The sequence below is a fragment of the Rhea americana genome, unplaced genomic scaffold (assembly GCF_003343005.1).
Source record: "Rhea americana isolate MKP2758 unplaced genomic scaffold, rheAme1 scaffold_42, whole genome shotgun sequence".
NCBI classification, from domain to species: domain Eukaryota; kingdom Metazoa; phylum Chordata; class Aves; order Rheiformes; family Rheidae; genus Rhea; species Rhea americana.
Genome location: NW_028186557.1, coordinates 5,781,240 through 5,793,372, shown reverse-complemented (window position 1 = coordinate 5,793,372; position 12,133 = coordinate 5,781,240). Strand labels below are relative to the sequence as shown.

The following is a 12,133-nucleotide window of genomic DNA, read 5'->3' as shown; positions in this document are numbered from 1 at the left end:
CTCCTATTTCTTTGAAACAAGTTATATCAAAACCCCTTCATCACAATTGACCTTCTTACCCTAACATTAGCTTAGCGTCAGCCTGAGCACACTGCACACAACTTGAAAGAAAGGTACAGGAAAAYTTTCCAAAGGCCTTATTTTCTTTTGCAGAAAAGTCTTTTTTCCCTGTTCTGACTTTTTGGGGAAAATTCCCAAAGTCAGAAGCCTTCACCTGCTGCGCTCAATAGGACTCCAAAAATATGTGCTGCAGAAGACAAGTGTGATGCCACTGACAGCTAGTGTAGAAATCTCTCCACCCTGCACTGTTCCCTGTTCAGGTACTCCCGCATCTTTTACCTTAGCTTGACCCACCTCCAGCACTTCTCTGCACACAAGTCTGCYTTTCCAGGCTTCCCAACATGCGTGCAGAAACCCCACCTCTGCACGTTCCACATTTGCTGAAGCAGGGGAGGAAGGCGAAACAGGAGCACTACATTTTTGAGCACCTTTCACAGACCAGTTGTTTCACTGCAAAAATCTGGTGTAGATTTAAAATGCTATAAGCCTTGCAGATGCAATACTGCAAATACCAGAGAAAATGAAATACAAATTAAGTCAGACTTTACGATGCCTGAAGCCTTTAATACAGGCAAGTTTCATGGACGGATTTTATGGCAAATCATAATCAGGCACATTAAGCACTCCACAGTTCTCAGACTGGGTAGGAAGCCCTTATCTATTATTAAATTTCAGACCTGCTGAATGCCAGTAGAAGCACAGATATCCTTGAGATGCAACCTTTGATATAGTTTGACAGAACAGTATCCAAGGAATGAAGATATTTTCTAAATGTTTTAGTCTGGTTGCAAAGGGCAAGGGAGAGATTTCCAGCAGTCAAAGATCTCAGCAAAACAAGGAGGTTGTCCCTATGTCTGTGYCCAGTTCTGGGCTCCCAGTACAAGAGAGACATGGAGCTACTGSAGAGAGTCCAGCGTAGGGCTATGAAGATGATCAGAGGGCTGGAGCACCTGCCCTGTGAGGAACGGTTGTGAGAGCTGGGTCTGTTTAGCCTAGAAAAGAGAAGACTGATCTTATCAACGTGTACAAATACCTGAAGGGAGGGTGTCCAGAGGATGGAGCCAGACTCTTTTTGGTGGTGCCCAGCAAGAGGAGAAGCAGCAACAGGCACAAACTGAACCACAAGAAGTTCCATCCGGAYATGAGGAAAAACTTCATTGCTGTGAGGATGACAGAGCACTGGGACAGGTTGCCCAGAGAGGTTGTGGAGTCTCCTTCTCTGGAGATATTCAAAACCTGCCTGGACACAATCCCGTGCAGGCGACCCTGCTTGAGCAGGGGGGTTGGACTAGATGCTTTCCAGAGGTCCCTGCCAACCTCAACTGTTCTGTGATTCTGCGGTGAATGGGGAAAAAATGCCACAGGAAGACCAAGCAGATGTGCTGGCTGCTGATCCTCTGTGAAAATCTTTTGGGAACGTTTTTCATTTTTGCTTCATGACAAGTAGATCGATTATTAGGGGCCTGAAGCTCAGGTTAAGTTTTGTCAGTAAATCTTCCATGCAAGAAACTTAAGCTCAGAGGATCAGGTTGCTCAAAGACCATCACCTCATATTCCGACAAACAGAGGTTAAATCTTCTACGGCCTTCGCARACCTCATTAGAGGCCAGGTGGCCTTTAGGCCATGGTAAAGAACGGTCTTTCTACACACATGGACAGCCAGAATGACAGTCATGTAGTTTCAAGGAAAGATAAATACCAAACTGCCCATCATGTAATAGGAATGGGTCACAGGGCCTGTTCCAATCAGGTCATAAATCCCCTCTGCTTTCCAATTACACGCTTGTCTGGCATATCATTTCCCAGAAGAGAAAAAATAACAGTCCAACCACTCAGGAATCCTGGCGGCAAGGACACGTGTTTTATTCAAACGAGATGAGAACTGCTGTCGGACAAGACACGCCAGCGCCTCCTCAGCAGGAGAGGGAGCTGTGGCATGGCTGACAACACGGGCAGGAGGATCACATCCTTAATCACCTCTTGGGTGTTTGGTTAAAGCTGAACCGCCAGAGCATGAAGGAGAGCAAGTAACCACGTAAGCAGGGAAATATCCACAGCTGCACTCTGGTTCAGCCGAGGCTCCTTTTGCACAGAACATTAACATCATTCTGTACTGAGCTGGGAAAAAAAAAAAAAAAAAATCAAACTGCTAAATCCCCAGCACCTGCATGCAGTACAGCTGTTCAGCCACCCTCTGATGCGAGAGAGGGATGCCTGCGGTGTTGTAAGACACAAGCATAAATTCTCACAAAGCAGAGGGAAGTCAGCTACGCCCACGGCAGACGAACACCTCCTAGACATCAACGAGGTCCGGCAGAAGGCAGAACCTGGCCTCTCTGTCTGTTCTAAAAACCATGGACAGATTGCTTGGCTTGAAGAGGGCTCTTCAGTGCACTCCAAAAGTAGCAGGGTAGAAAACGGTAACCTTTCCCCCTCAATATCCAGCAAATGACTTTTTTCATAAAACACAGAGAACAAAAACTCTGCTGGCTCTCCAAGCACTGGAAGTAACAGTTTACACTGCTCTTGCCAAAGTCCTCAATGACCCCTTTGTAGCTGAAACTTGGATACAGTACGCCAGCCCCAATGTCTTTGATCTGTCAAAAATCAACAAAAATTTTTGTTTTCTCTTGGGCTTCACTGAGTGTCCTCTCCTGAGACTGTTCTTAACCCTGACCATCCCTTGCCGTAACTTTCAGAGGACCTTCACATCATCTTCACCCTCCGGACACTTTCAGCGACATGAGCAGCTTGCAGACCAAGAGAAAAAAATAACATAGAGCTACACACAAAAGGGGAGTGCAGGAAACCTGACCTCTGCAACTCCTCCAGTTCGAACAGCATCAAAATTTTTGTACGCTTCGTGGGAAAGGAATTTTAAGATATGAAGACCAGAGAGTTTTGCAAACAGTTCCCTCCAAATATCAAAAGAACTTCAGGAGAAAGTGCAAGCTTGTTTGCAATTCAGTAAGTAGGCAATAAGAAATTGGTGTGATGGGCCAACTGGAGGTGGAAGTAAGTCCTTAAACAATAATGCAGTTCAAAGACAGATTTGTAAAGGACTATAAAAGCRAAGATGAGGAGCGTTTGCTTCATGTGTACAAGAACATGCCAACATATATTCAAAGATGGGAGGGAGACTGCTGACCCTCCAGCGCACAGCAATCCCAGACAGCATCACTTGTGGGTGCCAGGAGACCATCACAACAACAGATGAGAGGCCAGAATGAGACTTMGCTGTGTGAACAGACAAGAGTGGCTATATGTCTTAGTGATCGTACATAAAAAACATCTGAGGGTTATCTAGACCTCAGTCTCTCTCTCAGTACCTCCCTTTCCATTGAAAGGCTGAGTCTACTCCTTTTCTAARTTACTATATTCAAGACAGAGTTTAGGTTCAGGCACAGCCAGTAWACTGTCACTTTATAAAGCTGAGAATACATTCAAGGACAATTAAATGAATTAAGCAAGCTATGAAAGCATTGCCAGACAGTTCCTTGAATACTACCTTCTACAGACTAAGCAAAAACTATGTTGAAGTTGTTTCAGTTAAAAATTCCRTGCTTCACATACCTCATTCTTAAACACATATAGAATAACTTATTTTTGTTGCTGAAAGGACTGCATAACAGCAGGACATTTCCAATGCAAAACCTGGTATCAAAAAGGGATGAAAGCTCCAGTAAAAAATCAGTATTTGTTCCACATTTCAAGAGTACAATCATTAACCTCCTTTTTTAATATGTATGACAAAGTATTAAACCATTTCAAGGTGGACAGCAAAGTCTGCTGTGGGGGCAGTACCAGCCAGGCTGCATTTACATTGCATTCCTCCAGCCTCCTGAAGTCTGAAACACACCTTCAACACTAAGCCCACAGTCACCATGTCACCAACCTTGTGTTTTTCATTTCCTGTCCTCAGCTGAGGGGGAAGCGTTAAATACTCACCACGTCACCTTGCATTTCACCTGTGCAGAACAAATCCATAAACATCTCCTACTAATCTCTGAGKCTACTGCAATATTTGAACTTAATCTTTATGTATCTTTGGATAATGGCTGCAAATATTTCCTATCTGGTACTAAAGGCATTTTCAATGAACACATATCAATAATTTACAGAATTACAATCAGTCTGGAAGTAAGTACAATGCATATCAGTAAAATAAGCATTTGACAATATAATGAGGGTGGCAACACCAAATTTATTATGCATCAATTAGTCTTTTTAATCTCTGAGGCAGCCGTTAATTATTAAAGAAATATTAAGCCACAGTAACAAGGCTGTGAAATGAAGTCACCCACTGAAGACACCGACATCCAAGGTTATATTTCCCTGAACRGCATGAGCAAGGAAGGAATTAAAGTGATTGTTCACACAGCATGTGTGTATCAAAATACCAACTTACTGCTTATCCTCGTTTTYTGCGTAATGTAACATCTTTAAACAGGGATTCTCAGTTTAACTTATCAAGGACCACTGGATAGATGAGGGCCTGCAGAGCACAGTTCACTTGCAGTGACGCAGAAATTGCGCAGCTGAATCTCCCTCTGTTGGCTGCAGGCCCCTCCAGGCTGAACTCTGAGAACAGCCTGTCTGATGTGTTCATGGGACAGTATTGAATTATTAATATCTGCCTAGTATCACATTACATGTCAAAAGTCAGAGGCACCTTTTGGAGATTCTCCTACCACACTGCAGAAGAAACAATACTTGGAATCAGAGATGGCACTGTCCACCCGTAACACTCAGCAGAACCACCCCGCTGCATCAGAAACAGCTGTCTGCTATCTCATGGGAAAGTCAGGAAGGTGAGGCTCTGAGTTCAGAAAGAAGTTGGTGGCTATCCACTTGCAAATCCCTTAGCAAGTTTTTTTAAAAAAATGATGAAAAGCTTTAAAGCAGCAGTTACATTACTTCTACATGGGGAAAAAAATCCATAGAAGTAGAAAAAATTCTTATCAAAGTATTGTTAAGTGTTGTCAGGTGAATAGTGACTTTATTCTTCTCTAAGGTGAACTGTTCCTTGTTGCTTAATTTATTTCACAGGGRCACAGCAAAGTTTAATTAGCTCCTTTTAAGATATTTGAAGACTTTCGGATGAAAGKCATTAGGAGTGCCAACAATCTACACAAAGAATTGGGTTGGCATTTTGAAGTGGCAAGCAGGAATACTAATCCTGAGCAACAAGTGATCTAGTGAGTACTTGAAGACAAGGATCATTTCTGAGGTAGAGTGAGTGCTCTGAACAAAGTGCCATAAAACAGCTCCACACCGAACATGGAGGAAAAAAAACATTTTGCAGGAGAATGCTCTACTTGATATTGTCGCCTTTAAATTGTGCTAAGCTGGTCATATAAAAGGGGATAAATAGGAGTAACTTAAAAAAGAAAAGAAAAGAAAAGACAAGACTCCTTTCTCCAGCTAGAGAAAAGGCAAAATAAAATGTGAAAAAATATATACTAAGACTATAGTGTTATTGATTAGAAGSCCTACAGAACTCCTAATAAAATATGCAGAATCAAACAAGAAGTTCCATCCCAGACAACACAGTCATAGAACAAACTCCATAACTGAAGCAATAACAAGAAAACTTGCATCCAAAACATTCTTACTGACAATACAAAAGATGCATTTYAGAAACCTCTTACAGGTTTTAAGATTTCAATTGTTAGAGTACTTTATTTTCTGGACTTTTGGGGACAAATACGATTTGAATTGCAAGCACAATCTTATTTTCAGAAAGTTAGAAGATTTATCATAGCAATTTGAATGAGGTAAAGTAACAACCAATTTGTAGTACGGTTGCAAACATTTCAATAAAATTCACCTTATTCACTTAAGAAAATAACTTGGTCTTGATCTAAATACAGCCACAGCACTCTTGCTTAGTCAATTATCATGCCTGTGGGATAGTGATATACCTGCAAAACTACGGTTCTACTGAGCAATGAATTAAATTTTTCATGCATTGCTGGTCAGCACACCTGAACTTTACTTGCTAATCCATTTYCCACAATACTGCAGACACTCCAAGCCTCTAATGCAGTTTAAAAATCTATTTTAGAGCTGCCAGAGAARTTCTCTCTGCTTCCCACAGAAGTTCATGCTGGTCTCAGTTCCACAAAGAAACCTGGGTTCTCAGTTATGCATCAGAGGGGCCTGAATAACAAACCTGGTATTACTGAGCAACAAGAGCGTTAGAGCTTCCAGAGCACCTGTTTCCAGCACTGGAAGCTTACAGGGCTCATAATGAATTCATCACCACTGCTGCTAGCAGGAAAAGCAGCACTGTAGGTTTTAAGATTATGTTGCCTCTCTAAAGGATTTCAAACACATCTGATTTTAATGAAAGCGAGCATCAAATCTCCAGGTAAGCTTTGAAATTTGCATTTCCTCCTCATCCCCCCGAATAAGTCTAACCATGCATACTGAACACTAAATCCGCAAAGAGATTGCCATTGCTCCAGTCAATATAGAAAAACCCAGAATACCTATAAAAACTAATCTTAAAACATCCCTAAAAGTTTTCATGGAACRTGGTACAAAAAGGATAGTGTTGGGGTGATGTGCTGTACATGTTTTATAGGGTACTTAATMATTCATTTAAGGCTTTTCCCCTTTGTTTAAAGGGGCCTCACTGCAGCTACATGGACATGCCTAGACAGACAGATGTGGTGAGGTACGAGGGGAACTTCCAACCTATCGACAATCCCCCAGCAGACAATAAACTGAGGTTTGTACTGATTTCCCTGCAAAGCAAGGGTACACAAATGCATTAAAACTGKCTTAAGAAAGTTTAAACGTGCTGTCATCCCACTTGACTTCAGATATGGCAGAAATGAAATAGCAATTGTCCACCAATCCTGCAAGAGATAAGAAGGATCTCAGCCCTGAGGACACCCGTTGCTCAGGGCTGGAAGATGTGTGAACACACTGTAAAGGAACTTCTAAGTCAGTGACAGAGACCCATTTTAGAGACTCATTTCCACTATAAATGAGTTACACTGATTATACATTTTACTGTCTCTCTAGTCCTCTCTCTCTCTTAGAACTTTTGATTACTTCAAGTATAAATCAAGGCTCTTCATTTTCACAATCTCTCTAAAACATACACCAAACTTGGGAGTCCCTGAACAGTGAGGATGTACTAGGATCATCCTGCTCTAGGTTTTCCAGTCATTTTACACAGGCACTAATGCAGAAGGGCAGAACTCGGTATATCTGAACTTTCAGAAATAAAACCTCGTATCTTTCAAGAGATGTTGAAGCAGCTACTTACTCCTTGAAGATATAAAAAAAGATCTCAAAAAATAGTACATATCTGCAAATATGGAAATATTTCTTGTCCCCCAGTGTGGAATTGTGAAACACACATTTCTACTCTCCATTTGAAATAGATGCCTGGTTGATGCTGTTTTAAATCCAAGATGGCACATTACCAAATCCAGGTTATAAATACTTAACCATTACTTCAAAATGGAGTTCCTTGTTCCTAGCATGCTGCATGCAGTCAGTGTTTTGGGAGGTGAGAGTTTGCAGATCATGACAAAATACCACTTTCTATGGCACTGACATCTTACTCCATTTAATCTAAAAAAAACCTCACTCAACTTCCTGCTCCTTTAATAAGGCTTCATTCAGCATTCATAAAAAAAAAGAAAAGAAAAAAGAAAAAAAAAAGACAAGTAGCACTTTTTCCATATAAAAAGCTAAACAGATGGAAACAGACTTGGTAACATGATTTCCTACAAATGAAGATTGCTTCAAAGTAGCTGATTATCCCATAATTAAGTGCCTTTCTAACTCTCTTTGCTTGACTACACCAACAACCCATCCATTCTTAGAAAAAGATAAAGATAAAGATGATTAAAACAAGCTGAACAAATTATTTTAATATATGCAAGATATAAACACATTTGCTGCCAACGGATAAATGTAAACCTGACTGCACATATTGCATTTAAAGAATCATCTGGCCCTTTCATTTTAATCTCTTTGCTTCTTCCTGTCTTCCTCACCACAGACAGCTCCAAGATCCCAAAAGTACAACAACCCTGAATATTGCTTTTCCTGCAGGCACAAGGCCAGGACTGAACTAGGAATCATTCCTGCCTCAAAGAAAAACTGAGGAATGTCAGGGGCATGGAGAAGGGAAGATCCTCAGGAGAGCTGCATTTGCTGCCTGCGCAGCGCTAGCAGCTGCGGGTGAACGTTATTACTGCAGCACAGTCTGTCCGTCCCCAGCTGCGCCTTCTGCTCCCCGCGCTTCTGCCCTTGCACCAGCAACAGCCCTCACTACCACCAGCCTGGCTTTCTGAAGGGCCAGGATAAAGGTGGCAGTGGGGTTAGGGCTATTTAGATGTTCTGTYCAACTGTCTGCGTTGCTAGGTCCACCTAGGCACGGGTGGCAACCACCCCCCTCGCCCTTCTGTAGTAAAAACTACATAAAAMACACACTTACTTCATCTCTATAAAGAGGACTTGTGTAATACATGATATCCATCGCACTGCTGTTCAACATATCCCTTAAACCTCGTACTTTATCTGGAGTAATGGAGTCAACAGTGTCTAAAAGAAAAGAGACTTGAGTTACATGCAGGAGAATGATAAAATCTAAACAAGGGATAGACAGAAAATGGCATCAAACTTCTGGAAGAAGTTTTGCAGATTGCAGCTCATGGAACAGCAAGAGGATCAAGTAATGTACCTCCATCAAGGGTAAGTTTTGATCTCCATTCAACTGGAAGAAACTCAACATGAGTTGCAAGATTGGAAAAATACTTTTCTTCTATTTTTCTTGCAGTATCTCGCATCCTAAAAAAAGAAAAGGAGATGTTCTTGTTATGAATACTWTTCATGCTCTATCAAATAAAATCAATGAATCCAGGCTCAATACACGTTATATATTACTACTTTTCAAGTATGGCAATATAGGTTTATTAAAATAGGTAATTATATACTTGTTTGTTTGTAAGTATTATGTAACCTCAAACTTTGGTTATAAAGTACTTCTCATATAATGGAAAATTGTGTATTATATGTTCAAGAGACAGAGTTTCAAARCTTTAAATATATTGTATTATCAGGCTAATATAAACAACCTAAGCTCAATGGAAAAATGACTAACTGGTGAGTCAGGGGCATGATGTGATCTAAAGTTTGAGAGTTTTACCACACTGCSTTGAAATCCTGAATCTACTGAAATCAAACATTTAGACCAGTATGTAAGACAGACAATCCAGTGCTKTTAAACACAAAGACTACTATCATAAATATGACTATAAATACTACTTGAAAAATCAGACTTTATGTATCAGATAGGAAAGTGTGAAAATTCTCAGAGTGAGAAATAAGATAATTTATTAGCATTTCCAATTTGCAGCAGCATATGGAGAGACTAGTTGTACATTTAAATGTTTTTTTCTTTTTTAAAATGCATTTGAACATGAGGATTCATGCACCTCTCTGAAGGGATGCAAGGACCTTAAAAATACCCCTGTAATTTCAAGAACATAGTATGAAAACCTCCTCTGTTGTCTAGGGGGAAGGGGAATAATGATACATCATAATCCTTTAAAAATACTACTTCATTACTGCTGTGTGAAAGATCCTACCATGAAAAAGGAAAAACAAACACGAAATCAGACAAGATAGTAAAATACCCCTGCATCTTATCAAATACATACAGCAGCTAAGCTGAGAAAGTATTAGCTTTTCCTTTCCTTCAATGACACTAACCTTAAATGCTATTGCCACYGGGACCTAAGATGAACAGACAAACTAAATCTGACCAAAGAGCAAAAGTACTGGATTTCTGGTAGCTACTTTCCAGTTACAAGCATCACAGTTTGTTTCGAGGTAAACTCCAGAATTCCAATGYGTTTATTTCTATTTTCAAAGCAAACTTTTTTTTTTAAACAATTCCTGCAACCAAAGGCATGACGACATTAACCTTCCATCCACAATTCCACCAATTCAAACGTGGGTTTAGTAAGTCTGAAGCCTTACTGAGACGCTTTTACTGACTACACCAGCGCACCTATGCCCCTTCAGTGGAAACGAAGCACGTTAGCCTAAATCCCCATTAACACCTGAGACACTAATTGCTTACGCTGCTCCACTTGATCAGCAAAACACTGTCTGCGCTGTGACGCGACGTCAGCAYTACCCCGAGCTCCAGCACCAGCAACTTGGTCAAAGGCCTCTTTTGAGTTTCAGCACACATCTAACTCTACAATAAACCAACCGTTCGCTGCAGGCAGCTGTGATATCAGTTAAATCAGATATCAGTGTGTTACCAGACAAAGTCAATATCTGCCAAACGTCCTTCACGCTGAGGTTGCCACAGGAGGTGACAATTCAGATTGGAGGAAGCACTGATAATATCGTGTTATAATTTCCCAGTGTAGCTATTGTCCTGYTTGGACACAGATCTAGAATGGGATTTATGTTGCACATGAAAGCCGAAATCGGATATATCCGGTGGAATGAGCATGGAGGGGAAATTCAGCTGCTACCAACAGCTTACAAAGGCTGAGAGAGATRTTTCACAGTGGCTTGGGGCAAAATTCCTGTTATTTTTTTAATTTAGCATCAACCTCACAGTGAGACTGAAATATACTTCACTGAGGAGGGAGTGGGAAGGCCAATGCATCCAAAAAACCGTATTTTCTTCAAGGATAATTCATTCTTTTTTAATATAATTACGCTTTTCTCAGGAAAAGGAAAAGCAYATTATGATACTAAAGAGCAGATCTGTGATTTTTATACTTAAAATAGACAGTGACATCACACTTTTGCATAAAGGATATCTACATTTTTGATGGAAGAAAGGAAAGAGAGGGCAATACCCTTCTGCACACTTTGCTTTAAAACAGTTACTGATGGCTTGACTAAACAGTCAAGAAATGCAACTAATTGACATCTCTGTTTTTAAAGCCTGTTTTGATTGCGCTCCTAATCTCCGGTCTAAGAAGATAGCAAATGTTTAGGAAATACAGCAGAACAACTTTCCCATGATGAGAAAAATCAGCAAGARCATCTGCTTAAATCAAGGCTGATGAACCGTTTTGTTGCTTAGGGCCAACATAAACCCTTCAAATACCTTTTGCATCTCATACAACAAACACACATCTTATATTTTTTTTCCTGCTTGTTTGCTGAATGAAACTATAGTGGCTATGATATATATGAAATGTGATCAAGAGACAAACCTCACTCGCGGAGCCTAAAAGGATAGAGAAATGGTGCTGCCTTGCTCAAAACAACGCTTTCAGCCGTCTTCCCAAGAGCAATTCCAGTATTAGGCCTAAGCAGCAGTGTCTGTGGTTTGGGGAGTGACTGGTAMGGGCTTAGGAAGGGAAACTTAAAATTTCCTTCAGGATAAACTTTGAAGAGAAAGACTGAGCACCTAGAGAGACGACACACGGAACAACTACACAGGTACGAACTGACCTAATATTGCAGGGCGTGCAACCCCACTCACACAACATGCCGCTAAAGACACTTATCCGAGAGCTTAACTTCAGCTGTGCAAAATTGGAGTATTTCTATATTATCAAAAAGATTAAGAAAAAAATCAGTTAATATATTAACATTTTTGGAGTCCCTGAGTATTCCCCCCCCCAAAAAAAAAAAAAACACACACACCTGTGAGCAAAATCAGATGATTACTAGCACAATGAAACTTAGGGACTCAAAATCTAAAAGAATATCCTCTGAGACAAATARTAACTCTTTGGCATAAACAACTCAGCTCCATCTTTCTGCAAGAAGGAGCATAGTGGCCTACTAACATAAATTTGCAAATACRTTATTAAACTAGATAAGCAGCTAGAGAGGCTAGGTTTAATGGCAATAAAAGCACAGAAGCTTTACACATGTACAGATACCTCCACCATGATAATTAATTGAAATAAAGAAACACCTTTAAATTACTTGGTCTTAGTGATGCAGGAAAAAAAAACATCMAAATGACTTGCACATCAGTGGCAGCTGTAGACATTATAAAGAAGCAGCCATCAGAGCCAGTAACACCTCCATCTTCAGACAGGATGGCCTTCTTTTCAGC

At 40.6% G+C, this 12,133-nt stretch overlaps 1 protein-coding gene across 1 annotated transcript in view; it reads right to left on the bottom strand.

Annotated features, from left to right (window-relative positions):
* Window positions 1-12,133, bottom strand: part of DDHD1 (DDHD domain containing 1) — a gene marked incomplete at its 5' end in the record, with an annotated part of 64,968 nt that overhangs the window by 17,952 nt on the left and 34,883 nt on the right. The window contains 2 exons of the mRNA XM_085315004.1: window positions 8,525-8,631; window positions 8,771-8,877. Of these exons, the coding sequence (XP_085171130.1) occupies window positions 8,525-8,631; window positions 8,771-8,877 (214 nt within the window). The remainder of the gene's footprint in view (window positions 1-8,524; window positions 8,632-8,770; window positions 8,878-12,133) is intronic.